General features: G+C 43.1%; 1 protein-coding gene and 1 long non-coding RNA gene across 2 annotated transcripts in view; one reads left to right on the top strand and one right to left on the bottom strand.

Annotated features, from left to right (window-relative positions):
* CFAP97 (cilia and flagella associated protein 97) overlaps window positions 1–12,473 on the bottom strand; it is a 28,580-nt gene extending 16,107 nt beyond the window's left edge. The window contains exons 1-2 of the mRNA XM_012931391.2: window positions 12,283–12,473; window positions 4,924–5,984 (exon numbers count right to left, since the gene is read on the bottom strand). Coding sequence (XP_012786845.2) covers window positions 4,924–5,980 — 1,057 coding nt within the window. The 5' untranslated portion in view covers window positions 5,981–5,984; window positions 12,283–12,473. The remainder of the gene's footprint in view (window positions 1–4,923; window positions 5,985–12,282) is intronic.
* On the top strand, window positions 142–5,690 carry LOC131481380 (uncharacterized). Its single transcript, XR_009246269.1, has 3 exons — window positions 142–274; window positions 2,133–2,233; window positions 5,499–5,690. It is a non-coding gene; the product is annotated as an uncharacterized LOC131481380 (long non-coding RNA).
* Window positions 12,474–15,831: the final 3,358 nt, after the last annotated feature.

Below are 15,831 nucleotides of genomic sequence, written 5' to 3'. Positions count from 1 at the left end.
GCCCCTCCATCTTAAATCTGGGAGGCTTTACTACCATCTCAACCAACAAAATATGCAAGAAATGATGCTATGTGACTTCTGAGGCTAGGTCACAAAAGGTGATGATGTCCTTGTTTTTCTAGAACCTTATCCTTGGAACCTTAAGCCATCACATAAGAAGTTCAACTGCTCCAAGGCTACTAGAGGTGAGTGAGCCTGGCCACGTGAAGAGGCTGCGCCGGCCCCTGGTCAGCAGTCTCCAGTTCGTTCCAAGCCCAGGTACCTGATAGGTGAGGTGAGTGTTAAACACATTCAGAAAAGGCAACCATTACCATCTCTCCAAATTTCTTGTCAGCTTGTAAAACTTTATGCCCATTAACAGTAACCTTATGTTGATGCCTTCCTTCAACCTCTGGCAGCCACAACTTTACTGTCTCTTTATAGCCAAGTATCTCATAAAAGCAGAACCATGAAGTATTTACGTTTTTGAGACAGTCTATTCCACTTAGCAAAATGGTTTCAAAGTTCATCTATGTTACAGCACATGCTAGCATTTCTTATCTTTTTTTAAGGTGGACTTATTCTGGTTTAATTTTTTAATGCAGTGACAGTGTGCTCTGGTAATCTGAATCACATATTTATAGTACTTATAGTACTGGGCTTCTTTTCCTATAATCGTACCATTGAAAAACATTTCATTATTTGAAAGGCAGAGTGACAGAGAAATCCATTTCCTTTATTCAATGATTCACTCTCCAAATGGCTGCAACAGGCATGGCTGAGGCAGGCTGAAGCAAGCAGTCAGGAGCCTTTACACGGATGACAGAGGTCCAAGCTCTTGGGCCATCACATTTTGCTTTCTTAGACGTATCAGCAGGTTTTAAATACACTTATGACTTCCACAAGAGGCAGTTAGCACCTTTTTTTTTAGTACTTCTTTGTTTTTTTTTTTTTTCATTCTCTTCTCCCCCATCCCCTTTTGGAAGACTGACCAAGTTAAAATATTTTCTAAAATGTTCTCTGAAGTATTATAGTATTTTGAATATTCTTGTTTCATTCTTCTATAATTTCTTAAACTGACTGATTTCAGGAACCCTATTATGCCTTAAAGTTGAGGACCCTAAAAATGTTTATTGACAGATTACACTGTCAATATTATGTTAGAAATTAAAAGTGAAAAATTCTTCTGAAAATAAAAAGGAATCACTTACACCGGAGCACTTCAGAATGTTCTGACAAGTTTGGGAGCAGCATGTTGACAGGCCCCACAGGGCAGTGCCCAGGTTCCACTGGCAGCTCTGGCTTCTGATTCCAGCTTCTTGTCAGGGCAGACTTTATGAGAAAGTGGTGATGGCCACTGCGGTAGGAACCACATAGTCTCTGGTTGGGAACTAGTTCCTGCACCTTCCCGCTGGCACTCCCCCTGGTGGTGGGTGTGAAATAGCACTAGGGTAGAGTCTGGTTCACTAAAACTAAGGGTTGAGCAAATTAGCTACGTTTCTAACTAGTGTCCAGTAGTGATACCAGTGCTGCTGATGAAAGACCAGAGCCAGAATATCAAGACACTAAATTATCTAGTTCCATCTAAAACAAGGCATTCTTCACTAATATTACCTAATCCAGTTCTGAAAGTCAGATACCGAATTTACATATTTTAAAGTAGGAAACATAATAATTCTACCCCCAATCCTAAAGAGCTTCTCTAATTATGATGAAACTGACATTCTATTTAAAAATAACATTCAACACAGAGATAGAAGCAGGTTTTACTCACACTAGTGTGAAGTGGAGCACCCTAAACTAAGAGACCTGCCAGGAAGTGGTGCTCAGAGCTTTTAAGCTTTCCTTCTCTCTCTCTAAGGTTCACTCATTTACTTATTCGAAAGGTAGAGCAACAGAGTAAGCGAGGGAGGAAGAGGAGAAGACAGAGGAGAGATTTCCCCAAAAACCCACAACAGCTAGAGCCGAGCCAGGATCCTAGAATTTATTTCGAGGCTGCCAAATGAGTGACAGAGGCCCAAGTACTCAAGCCATTACCTGCTACCCACCGAGACATTCATTAGCAGGAAGCCAGAACTGGAAGCAGGGCTGGGGCTCAAACCCAGGCACTTTGATATGAAATACTATTTTATTAAGCTCTGTTCCAAAACCAGCTCCAAGCCAGATTTTTGTTCTATCAACTAACACTAGAAGTCGCAATAGACTACAAGCAGAAACAGACTTCAGGTATCTTCTATTGAACCAGAAATTAGACGTTATAAAATCGTTAACGCTTTTGAAATATGGTTACGTTACTTACAATGGGTTTAAATGAATTAATATTTTAAAATTTCTCATTTAACTTTTGTACAAAAAAAAAAAGATTTTCTTGTTTCTTTCTGCTGTCTTCCTAGGCACATTAGTAGAAAGCTGGATAGGAAGCGAAGTAGCAGGGACTCAAAGTGGTACTCCGTTATGGGATGCTGGCATGGCAAGCAGCAGCTTAATAAACTATGTCACAAGGATGAGACTTAATCCCAACCACAGTAAATATTTACAGAAATAAGCATAACTTAAACAACAGATTTTCTGAGTTTTCAATCATTTTTAAGAATACAGAAGGGTCTTAAGATCAAAATGTTTGGAAAATGTTGAAGTTAGCACTATGGTACAGTGAGACAAGCCACCACCTCTAATACTGCATTCCATATGAGTGCTGGGTCTTGTCCCCACTGCTCCACTTCCTATCCAGCTCCTTGCTAATATGCCTGAAAAGGCAGCAGACGGCCCAAGTGTCTAGGTTCCTCTTACCCATGTGGAAGACCCAGAAGTAGTTCCTGGCTTCAGTCTGGCCCAGGCCAGCCCCAACCACTGTGGCTATGTGGAGAGTAAACTACCAGACAGAAGATTTCTGTGTCTCCCTCTCTGTCTTTCAAATAAACAAATATATACATATCTTAAGAATTAATTTATTTTTATTGGAAAGGCAAATATACAGAGGAGAGAAAGAGAAATATCTTCCATTCATTTTATTTATTTTATTACCCAAATGGCCACAATGTCTGGAGCTGATCTATCTGATCTGAAGCCAGGAGCCAGGAGCTTCTGCTGGGCCTCCTATGCAGTTACAGGGTCTCAAGGTCCTGGGCCATCCTCCACTGCTTTTCCAGGTCACAAGCAGGGAGCTGGATAGGAAATGGACCAGCTAGGATATGCACCAGCACCCATATGGGATCCCAGAGCTTGCAGGGGGAGGATTGAGCTAATAAGCCATCACTTTAAAAAGTAACTTTAAAAAGAAAAAAAAAATTATTGTGCTAGAGTGCTGAGGAAGACATTGGAAATCCAGAAAAAAGACAGACTCATCTTTTAACTCATGAATGCTCAACTTGATGAATCATCCAATCTAGCTAAATAAATGCAGACACAGACTGGAAGGTTGTCATAATGATTAGAAGGGACAAATGGAAATGTTACACAGGAAGCTTTGGTAAGGATAAAAGTTACCTAGAGAGCAATATGTAATCCATTGTTTTAAAGGTAAAATGCAGAGGCATATATAACTACTGAAGGAATTTCCTGACAATCCCTTCTGTCAGTGGATAAATACTGTCTATCTTGCGCCAGTGCTTGCTGTATTTGGAGATTCCAGTATGAAATAAGACCTAGTTTCATGTTTCTCACACTCCAGTGGGAGAGAAAAGCAAATAAACCATACTAATTCAGGGTTCTAATTACTCTAGTAAGAGAGTGGATACTGGTGCTATAAAGTCTAAGATGTTCAGAACGTCTCTGAGGAGGCAATCTCCGAGCTGAGAGCTGACAAACAGAAATAGACTATACAAAGAAAAAGGGCAACAGCAAGTGCAGATGTCCCTGAAGGACAAGAACCTAGAGGCCTGAGATATAAAACTGCAAGCCATTTGCACAGAGTATAGAAAGCAGGTTCTCACTGATCTAATTAACAGATCAGATCAACTGCCTCACGATTCCAGCGGTAGGGCCTAGATATCAGTAGATATTTAATATGCAATGCTAAAAGCACAGATAAAAATTTACACTACAATAAGGAATTCAGATTATCCATTTTTAAAAAGTCATTTAAAGTGCACACACACACACACACACAGAAGCAGAGTGGGAGAGGGGGAGTGAGGGAGAGACATACAGACAGACAATTCTCCCATCTGCTGGCTCGCTCAATTCCTATAAAGCCTTCCACTAGGTCAGGCTAAAGCTGGACACTGGGAATTCAAAACTTAAATTTTATCCTCAACTGACCTAAACCTAAACTGCAAGCCCAATATTTTTAATTATACTAACTTGTTGAAAGTTTGAAGTTGATGTCACCTGAAGCCATTCAAGCAAAATATGGATCATAATAAGTTGATACAGGAAAACAGGAATAAATATTGTTCTAATTAAAGTGCATAATTCAAGTTTGAATTATGCTATCTCATTAACTTGGTAATCATTAAGTAATGTTCACTGGTCTTTAACTTCAACAGTACCCTGTAATTCACCAAGTTCTTTTGATTGCAAGCATTTTCGTCACTTTCCCTGACAGAAAAACAACACTGCAGGTTATTTTAACCTGCAGTGTTGTTGGCTTTTTTAAGGAAGAGGGTGATAAACATGCCCACATCTCTATTAGAAGTGGGAAAAATCTGGCTCTACTTCTCTCATTTCCATCTGCTGCTGGTAGGCATTTTGAGTTCATGAGACACTAATACAACATTAGTGTGAAGTCCGCAGTCCTAGTTGAAAAGCTTTTTAATATATTTCTTACCTGACAAGAAAAATGACATATACCAGGTACTTTTATAGTAAAATGGAATATTTGGAAAAGCTACTGTAATATCATCAGTCTCAAATAAATGACTCAAAAGATAGAAAACCCAATGCAAATCCATCACAATTAAGGTTAGTGTAGAGTTAACAGACAAGATCGTAACAGAAATTTACCTTTTAGGAGGTGATTCAGGTCCATTGTGTCATGTAAGACTTTCTGTTTGTACCTATGGTCTGAATTGGAATCTAACACTGAAGACTTCGAGGCCAGACTGGGCTCAAGCTTTTCTTTTCCTTTTTTGACAGTTTTCAAACACCTTGAATGATTTTTTAAATCCTCAACATCTTCAAATATTTCATGCTTCACATTTTCTTGCCTTTTAACTTTCACTTTTTGGTCTTTTGATGAGCCCAGTTCAAAAGACTGAGCAGGGCTGATGTCTGGCGTTGATAAAGGAGTTACGTCCGTGACAGTATCTTCAGATTCCTCAGTGTAGTCTCCGACTTTAGGCTTAGTAGTTGAAGGTTGTTTTCCTGCTGATTTTAACTCTGATTTATACGTCTGCTTTGGCGATAAGAGGGTTACACTAGGTACCTGTTTCTTTGATGATGGAAAGGAATCAGATTTAGAGATATCAGACCCTGCATCTGAACAATCTGTACCTGAACTTGAAGATGAGGAGGACAAAGAGGAGGAGGAGGAAGAAGAACTAATTTTGGAAAACTTTCTACTTATGTTTTTCTTCAAGCTATTTGATGGCTTGGCTGACCTGGACCTCACAGGACGCTTTTTCCCGTCATCACTGCTCTCCTCTCCGTCTGTGTAGTAATCCTCCTCACCATCTTTGGCAGTTTCGAGAATTCTACGAGGCATGGGCAAGTGTATTTTATATTCTATTATATTATCACACGATTTTTCTGATTTTGAAGAAGTGGTCAATGATAAAGAACTTCCGATTTGTGTATCACTTTCTATGGGGCTTTCTTCTAGAGCAATTTTTGTTTTCCTATCATTTCCCTTATCGGTGAGATAATCTTCATTTATTTGTATTCCCAATTTCACGTTTACATTTCCTGTACCTTTATCTATTCTCTCTTTAGAATCATCATTTTGCTTGTCAAAAGCTGAATTACTTTCACATTTCTTTGTTTCTTCGAAGTCACTGTCAAAGAAAGAATGGTCCACTTCACCTTCTGATATATCTCCGAACCGATCCATGATATCAAACATATATCTGAAAAGGAGTAAAAAGTAGTTTCCAAGTAGTTTTCAACTTTATATAAATGTATAATTAATATCAAATAGTATACTGCGTAATTTTCCCCAGCTGAGAAATCTCAATACATGAGGAGAAAAGTTTGTAAGTTAACAAATGACTCAGCAAGTTAATGGTGGGCGGGACTTAGTAGTAGGATCAAGTTGTATCAATCTTTCAAAAAACAAATCAGTCCGATAGTTAAGCTCACTAAAAAATAACTCATCATCAAGGCAAACAAATGTGGGCAGCCAGATGACTGTTCAGAGAAGTCTGCCTTCTAGTAAATTAGTGAAAGAGTTAAGAAAGAATGATATTAACACTAGCTAAGTCAGTCCAGTTTTCTTGCAGTAATACATTGAAGATTAGTAAATTTTCACATTTTCTGTCTTGGTCCTATTTCACTTCTTTACTCCAGTTAATGAGGAACAAGCAAAAAAAAGAAGATATGATGCTTATTAAAAGTAAAAGCTCCTGTCCAACCCTTCTTACAGAGGGTGTGTCCCTAAGACACACACCTAGACTGCACAAACGGCCTGGAATGAAGCTTCTGCACATTTAATTACAAACCACGACATCATCACATACAAACGACAGTGAGCGGAGTACATATGTCTCACTGAGTTAAGGCAATCAGGTGTAAGAGGGATTTCACAGCAGATGACCAATGCTACATAAAATGGAAAAATCAACATGTATGACTTAGACTGTGAACTTAAATATTAGAAAGAATCAATTAAAATGTTCAAAGTGGCTGCTTCTAGCATGTGGTACAGCGATCACTGCTTTTGCTGTAGGTCTTAAATTACTCTCTACCTATGGGCATATATATGTACTACAGTGATTTTTTTTTAATTTAAACTATTTTTAAATCCAAAATAGTTGGGATTCAGAACATCACTATAAAGACATTTCTTTTACCACATTTCTAATCTCTGTCTATTGTGACGTAAGAAGCAACTCCATAACAACAATAGTAACAAAATACCAATACTCTTAAGTTCAGAGTCTGACTTTCAATACTATTCTCTCCATTAAAAAACAGACGAGAAGAGAAGGGAGGAGACAAAGGGAGAAAGAGTGAGCACTTCCATCCTGTGGTTCACTCCCCTAATGGCTGCAATGGCTAAGACGAAGCCAAGAGCAAGAACTTGATCTGTGTCTCCCAGGTAGATGCAACGGCCCAAGAATTGAGTCATCTTCTGCTACTTTCCCAGGTACATGAGAGACAGCTGGATGGAAGTGGAGCAGCTGGGATTCAAACCAGTGCTCATGAGATGCCAGTGTATTGGGGTGGCTTAATGTATACCATGCCACAATACTGACCCTGAGAAAATGATATCATCTCCAGTATTTTTTATTGTATCAGTGACTGCTCTGCTGGCAAACCAAGTCAAGCTGCCACTTGCAATGTTGGCTTCCCATGAATGCCAGCTTGTGTCCCAGCTGTTTCACTTCTGATCCAGCTTCTTGCTAATAGCCTAGGAAAAGCAGCAGAGGATGGTTCAAGCACTTTGGGCCCTTGTCACCCATGCAGGAGACCTGGAGGAAGAAGCCCCTGACTCCTGGCTTCTGCCTGGCCCAGCTTTGGCTATTGTTTCTCCTTCCCTTTATAACTTTGCCTTTCAAATAAATAAATAGAGAGTTGATCTTTACAGGGACAATCTCTAACAACCCCACTGAATTTCTGGTATTTCCTCTACTTTTACTGTGGAAGTCTGCTCAGTGCTTTAAAAAAGAATGAACTAAGTCAAATATCCAAGCTCAAAACTCAGCCCTGCACTTGAGGGTGTGTGATCTTGAGCATACATACGAGGATGTTCATATCAGCACTGACAGCAATTAGAAACAACCTCAAGGTCTATTAAGAGGAAAATGGAAATCTCCAAAGATGATGATTGAAGAAGGCAGAATTAGATGAGTAACAATGTAACTGTATGAAACACGGGACCATTGTTATAGCATAGCACCTGAAGCCTCCACCTGTGATGCTAGCATTCCATACGGTTCTAGTTTGGACTTCTCCATTTTTGAACTCAGCTCCTTGTTAATAGACCTGAGAAGAGTAAAAAGATGGCCCGTGCCATCCACATGGGGGACATGTAATGGTCCAGCCCAGCCAAAGCTGTTATGGTCATTTGGGAGTGAACCAGTGGATGGAAGATCTTACTTGCTGTTATTCCCTCTCTGAAACTCTGCCTTTAAAACTTTAAGAAAAAAAAAAGTAAAACATACAACAAAACTATCTTCTTTGTGGGCAAAAGGTTATGAGTGGCAGGGAAGGGTGAGGATGGGGAGGAATTCAGGCTTGCGGCAAGGTCTGTCATTCTGAGGCACCACATGCACGAAGAGTACAGCTGATCATTACCAACCCCATTCTGCCCACTTTGAAAACAATACTGAAACAGCCACTTCACAGTGGACACCCACACTAACCTACCTAGAAAGCTACACATTTTTGTAGGATAATTCACCTTGGAAACAAAATGTCAAGGGCTGACATAAATAAGTTGTGGTTATTGTTTTTTTTCCTCATTGTGTTACATGGTTTAAAAATAAGGACGCAATAAGAAAATTTTAGTAAGTTTGTTAAGCAAACAGCTGCAAAGCACAGCCCAGAGCAATACTTAATCAACAATCATAATCTAGTGTAAAATTAATTCAGTAGGTCATGCCATTAAAGAAAGAATACACAGTAAAACAGTGCACACCATGCATACCCCATTTTAAAACTAATGTCTCATGAAACTTGTTTTCATTAGTAAAACGCATTATATGTTCATGGGCTTGATATCAAACCCATCTCTGAGAAGGTCTCAGCCAACCGTGTGCATTGCTGCTGCTCATGCAGGTGACAACTTGTGACCTAAAAGCAACACACTATGACAGTATGAAAATGGGATCGAAGTTTAAACTTTGGACAGCACCAGTGTCAAACGTCATCAAAAACAGAGTCAAACAGAAAAACTGTAATTTAAACTCTAAATTCAACAGGAGTATTTTCCTGAACTTTGAAGAAAATGGAAAGCTAAAATTGTTGTATTTACGATGGGTGGATAGAGTCTGAAGAAATGAAGATATCTTAAACATGAAGTGTAATTTTACCAAGTTATAATAAAAACTAAATGTTTTCATTTGTGCTTTGCCCAAAATTGGCACATCTTTACATAAAACTTATTAGTAGACATAAGACTACTCCTCTAAATGTTTGATTACTATTGGGAAATATATTGATACAAATGCTTGGATTTTCTTAGTATTTAAATTTTTTTAAAGATATATTTTATTTTTATTGGAAAGGCAGATATACACAGAGGAGGAGAGACAGAGAGGAAGATCTTCCGTCTGCTGGTTCACTCCCCAAGCGGCCGCAACGGCTGGAGCGGAGCCAATCTGAAGCCAGGAGCCAGGAGCTTCCGGGTCTCCCATGTGGGTGCAGGGTCCCAAGGCTCTGGGCCATCCTCGACTGCCTTCCCAGGCCACAAGCAGGGAGTTGGATGGGAAGTGGAGCTGCCGGGATTAGAACTGGCGCCCATATAGGATCCCGGGGCATTCAAGGCAAGGACTTTAGCTGCTAGGCCAGGGTGCCGGGTCCAGTAACTAATTTAAAATATGAATCATCTAAATCATAGTAAGTCCCATGCTTCAAAAAAACTTGCATTGATATAAAACTACTGGGGGCCAGAACAATGGCTCAACTGGCTAATCCCCTTCCTATAAGCGCTGGCATCCCATGCCAATTCATGTGCCAGGCTACTGCACTTTTCATCCAGCCCCCAGCTTACGGACTGGAAAAGCAGTGGAAGATGGCCCAAAGCCTTGGGACCTTGCACCAGTGTGGGAGACCTGCTAGAGGCTCCTGGCAGCAGATCAGCTCAATTCTAGCTGTTGCAGTCGTTTGGGAAGTGAACCTGTGGATGGAAGATCTTTCTCCACCTCTTTTTCTCTTAGTGGATCTCACTTTCCAATAAAAACATATAAATCCTAAAAAAAAAAAAGGAAATAGGGCGGGCCAGGTGTGGTGGCTTAGACGCTAAATCCTTGCCTTGCAAGCTCAGGATCCCATATGGGCGCCTTTCAGATCCTGGCTGCTCCACTTCCCATCCAGTTCCTGTCTGTGGTCTGGGAAAGCGGTGGAGGATGGCCCAAAGCCTTGGGACCCTGCACCTGCATGGGAGACCCGGAAGTTTCAGTTCGGCTCAGCTCTCATCATTGCAGCCACTTGAGAAGTAAACCAGTAGATGGAAGATCTTTCCTCTCTGTAAATCTGATCTGCCTTTCCAATAAAAATAAATAAACCTTTAAAAAGAAAATAAAATTATTAGCATGAACAAGCCTCACTTGTGCGTTTTTCTACTACTAGCAGTTACATGTAGTGTTTATTGAGTGACAGCACTGTTCCAAACACAACTTTAAAGGTTTCATCATTCCTGTTTGAGCAAACTGAAGCAGAATGAGAACTTATCCAGTCACATAGCTAGTGAAGCGCACAGCGAGGATTCTGAAAGCAGGCATACGTTAAGGCTCATGTTTTCTATTTCATTTTAATTTATCTGAAAGACAGAGTTACAGATAGAAAGAGCTCTTCCACTGCTACTTTACCTCCCCCAAAATCCTAATAGGGAGGCATATTCCCAAACAGCCAAAGCAACACCCAGATACACAATGGACGGCAAAGAGGGAAGGAGTGCCTAAGATTCCTGCTTAAGAAGATTCAAGGGCTAGTACCACGGTACAGGAGGGCTGGGCCTTTCCATGGGCAGCACCAGCAGCCCACAGGGGCGCCAGGAAGGTTCTGGTCCCACAGACAAGGCTGGCACTGAGCTGGACCTGCACGGGCCAACCTTGCTGGGCGCCTTGCTCTTCCATTAGCTCCCTCACCCACTTCCCTTCTCATGCTTTACTACCCTCTCCAAAGATCTAAAACCTTCCTCATTTGGGTCATCTCCATGACTTTTAACGTTTTGTTAAAAAGAAAAAAAAAAAAAAAGGCTATCAACTTTTTAGGCCTTATTCACTTCTTCAGATCTTCTTTTCTAGGAAGTCCTGTCACAGAAAAATTAAACTCAAGTACAATCTGCCTGACTCTCCTGTTAATCAGCCCTGCTAATGTAACTTCCAGGGCTTCAGCAGCAGAACCTAGACGACAGATGAAAGTGTTTTTTTTTTTTTTTTTTTTAGTGTGTGTGTGTGTGTGTTTGAAATAAGTAACAGAGGATGAGATACAAATAGAAAAGTTAGGGGGTGGAGGAGAGGGGGAAAGGGGCTGATCTATCTTTCAACTGGTTCACTCCCTGAAACACCTTCAACAGACAGGGTGATGGCTCCAGACCAGCAACTCGAGCCAGGTCTCCCACACAGGTTGCAGGAAAGTGCCTGAGCTGCCATCCAGTGAGGAGGAAGCTGGATGGGAAGCAGGTACAAAGCAGGCTTCTAAGCCAGACACTCCAGTACGGAATACTGGTGTCCCAAGCAGCAGTAGCTGCACCTGCTGTGCTGCTGGCACAAGACCTGCCCCAAGGAAGTCTCTTCTCCCTTCCTTACACTTGTCTCCTTACCAGACTGAGAAGTGATAATGTTTGCTCTTCTTTACCAAATAGTGTTTACCTCACAAAGGAGCCTGGAGTTACAACATTTAAGACTGAGCCCCGATTACGTAGTCGCTCTTTGCTAACTATATAGAAAACTCACCTATTCTCCAATTTCAGTGACCTGACTTCTTCCCTCCTGGTCTCCAGACACACCACCCTCTGCCCTATATTCCCTTATCTGCAGGTCCATGAGATGGCCAGCTTTCTGGCTCTCTAAGTGGCCACCGCTCCTGAGAGGTGGTGCCCAGCTCAGGGCAGGGTGGCCTTTCAGACAATTTTTTATTCATAATATCCACCAATTATTTAAGGACTTCAGCACGCATGTAGCTTAACTCAGTTTACATGGATATATGCGATATTCTCCTCCACGATGCCATCCTTTTGATGATGTTTACCTCAATGTTCATGAGGGTCCGATTCACACAGGAGTCTAAAGAAGAGAAACGGTGGCTTAAATAAATAAGGACTCTTTACTGTGAGCTGGCAAAGGGCAAAAATGAAGTGATCACTGATCTGGTCATGGCACCTCCCCGGTGCTTAATCAACACAGGTGTTTTTTTTTTTTTCAAGGCTGCCTGGGAGTCACTTGGACAGTCACCATGTGTCTAGCAATGAGAACACTACCGCTTCCCTGACAGCTCAGGAAAACAGGCGGAAACAATCATATTTTAAAACTGCGATCTTACGTTTCTGCGGTCCTCAAGGAGATTACTGGATGCACCCCAGAAATTCTTGGACCAAAGCAGACACCTGTCTTCCCGGAACTCGGGGCTCACTTCACGACCCCCTCAGGCTCTCGGAGGTAGCAGATTGAACGCAGTTGTCCCCCCGAGCCTGGAGGTTCAGGTTCAAGCCCCGCAGAGGTGGGCGTGGTGGGAAGCCTCAGTTCCGAGCCGACCCCGACGCCCCCGCCCCCACCGCAGCACGCCACCCGGAATGTGTGAGGAGGGCAGGACCGGCCCTTCCCGCCCGGAGCCCCACCGGCCGCGGGCTGGGACGCCTTTGTTGTGGTTACCCCGCGGCGCCAAGGGCCGGCCGGGCGGAGCGAGGGGCCGGGGACTCGGCAGGGCCTTCCCGACCTCCCGCGCCGGCCGGCTTCGTTAGGACCAACCCCGAGAGCTCGCCGCCTGCTTGGGCTTCCGGAGGGGAGGGGGCGGCAGAAACGGATGGCGAGCGCGGTGGGGGTGGGTCGGCGGGCACGCCACGGGCCGCACCAAACGGGGGAGGGGGGGTCCCTTCCCGAGCACGACGCTCACCTGGGGGGCCCTGTCCACGCCCGCCCCTCACGAGACGCCCCTGGCCTTCCGAGGCTCGCGCCCGCGCCCGCGCGCTCGCGCAGGCCCAGCACGCGGCTTCCGGCGGCGCGCGCGCGCGCCCGAGCTGTCCTGGCCGCCCGCGGTTTCCGGAGGCGGAGGGAGCGGAAAAGGAAAGTGACGGCCACGGGGTGGCGGGCGAGCGCTCGCGCGGCGGGCAGGGCGGCTCGGCTGTCCCGCCCCGCGCGGCCGCCCACGGCGCACGTCACAGAGGGCGGCCGGGAGAGCCCGGCGGGAACCGGGCTCGCTGACCGGACCAGAGTGCCACGGCCCCGCTGCCTCGTCGATGGGTGTTAACAGCACGGAGGGTAGGCCCGGTGGCTCACTTGGGAAATCTTGTAAAATGCATGCTAACATAAGTAGAGCAACACTAGGATGAATGAGAGGTTAATTGTGGTATTTTTAGAGCAGCCACAAATTCAGTTCATGCCATTTGGTATGTGGGCCGATGGGGCTGGTGATCCACTGGAAAGTCATTGTAGGCTAAACAATTTGAGAAAGTGTTTTGTTTTTGCAGTAGAATAGACTGAATGCTAGAATTTCTTGAGTTGTCAAGCACACAGTAGCTATGATGGCACCCCTCAAAGCCCACCACCTTCATCTCCAGGACGCGGGAATGGGTGACCTTATATTGCCAAGGGGATTTAGCCAATATGATGAAGGCTCAAAATGAGATTAAGCTGGATTTATCTAGTGGGTCCACAGTGATCCCAGAGGTCCTGGGTCTGGGGAGGCAGGAGGCACACAGTCACTAGGGGGAGCTGCAAACCCGAAAGCAAGAGGTTGGAGTTAACCTGAGGAAGAAGCAGTGAACCCAAGAAGGCAGGCATCCTCCTGCAGGGCTGAGGAAGAACGGTTCGATGCTCTCTCAAGGCGGATCTGCCAGTGCCTCGGTGGTAGGTGTCTCCCCTCCAAAAGTGCAGGGTGATGCATTTATGTTGTTCTCAGCTCCTACTAAGTTTGTAGTGGCTTGTAGGACGCAAATACCATCCATCCTTAAGGTTGTTTACATGATAGTATGAAATTAGGAAATTGTTTTAACTGTAACCTAGTAAGAAATTGTCTCTGTTCTTCACAATGCATCTTGTAGTTTACCTAGAGAATCATGCGTGTCTTTTTTTCAGCCAAAAGAAAGGATTTCTTTAATTCTAATAAATGATACTATATGTTGGCACTACAGACCAGAGAGGATCGACTCTGTGGCAAAAAGTTTATTATCCCGGGTACTAAAGCAGACATTTCTCCAAAGAAAATAACACAAATAACCAATAAGCCCATGAAAAGATACCCAACATTGCTGATTATTGCAGAAATGCAAACCCAAACCATAATGAGATAGTACTTCACACCCTCGAAGATGGCTATTGTTAAAAACCAGAAAATGACGAGGATGGCCAGGATGTGGGGCTTGCGGGAATGTCCAGTAGCACAGCTACAGTAGGAAATGTATGGAATCATGTGACCCCAGCCATTCCACTTCTAGATACACACCCCAAAGAATTGAAAACAGCATCTCAAAAAGATTAATTTATAAGCCCATGTTCATAGCTACATTATTTACTATAGCCAAAAGGCCAAAGCTACCTGTGTCCCCTAACAGAGCAAAAAAAAAAAAAATGTGTTAAAATACTGTAAATACAATGGAGTGTTACCCAGACATACAATGGAATCTTGATATGTTCTCAAAGCAACATGGATGAATGGAAGCGAGTTTCCATGTGAAGACGCAAAAGTTCTGGAGGTGATCATGACAATGGCTGTGCAACAATAGGTCAAGCCCTTCCTGCTGCTGAATTGGCCATGTGTTTGTTTTTTGCAATTAGAACATGAAAAATATTAAGGAATTTACTGTATCAAAATAGTATGACATTGGGTGGGGGGACCATGAATTTGTACGTTGTCCTGGGGTCTTAGGGAAAAATGCATCAAGTGTTGAGACAGAAGTCAAAGTATGTCTACTAACACTGCAGCTTTTTTTTTTGTTTTAAAGATTTATTTATCTACTTGAAAGGCAGCATTACAAAGCTAGAGGGGCAGATAGAACTTCCATCCACTGGTTCACCCCCAGGATGGCCACAATGGCCAGGGCTTACCCAGGCTGAAGTCAGCAGCCAGGGTGTTCTTCCAGATCTCCTGCGTGCATGGTACAGGCCCAAGCCTGTGGGCCACCATCTTCCACTGCTTTTCCCAGGCCATTAACAAGGAGATGGATTAGAAGTGGAGCAGCCAGGACTTGAGTCAGCATTCATTTGTGATGCTGGCATTGTAGGCTGCTTTATTTGCTACACCATAACGCTGGCCTCATTTCAAACTTTTTATAAGTAATACAGTTGCCATTCTGGTGTTAAGAGAAAAATAAAGATAACTTCATGAAGCATGTTATGATAGCCTGTCCAAATGTGCTGGAAATAAAGAAATTAAATATCTCTAACTTGCTGTTTAATCCTTAGGTTAGTTAGGACTCCGCATGGAGAGCCGGGAAGAAGCAGCTAGATTCTAATTTAAAACTAGCTAGGTCTCTATCAGGACCTCCTGATTCCAGTCACTTCCTAGTAGCCCTTGTCTTAACCTCAGCTCTCTTTCTCACACTGCAAACAGGATCAAGGTGTCACTGCTGAGCATTAACTTTGAGGTAGTTTTCTGACCTCAGGTTTACATGTCTTCAGCTCCGTGTTACTCCTGGGAACAATGTACTGATGTATTAGAAAGACCATGATCTTAAGCTTTTCAGATTGGGTTGTCAACAAAATCTCAGACCAATTTCCCCTTTACTGGTGGAAGTTACAATCACTTAGCACTTGTCCGGGGTATGGCAGTGGGGAGGCTCGTGAAAGTGCTAGTTTTCTCACAAACAGTAGTAAATACTTTCAAACATGGAATCTTAAGTCATAGGCTCATGAATTTAAACCTTTTTTCCCTCTT

The sequence above is a fragment of the Ochotona princeps genome, chromosome 11, assembly GCF_030435755.1.
Source record: "Ochotona princeps isolate mOchPri1 chromosome 11, mOchPri1.hap1, whole genome shotgun sequence".
Classification (NCBI taxonomy): domain Eukaryota; kingdom Metazoa; phylum Chordata; class Mammalia; order Lagomorpha; family Ochotonidae; genus Ochotona; species Ochotona princeps.
The sequence above is the reverse complement of the archived record's forward strand: the minus strand, read 5'-3'. Positions and strand labels throughout refer to the sequence as shown.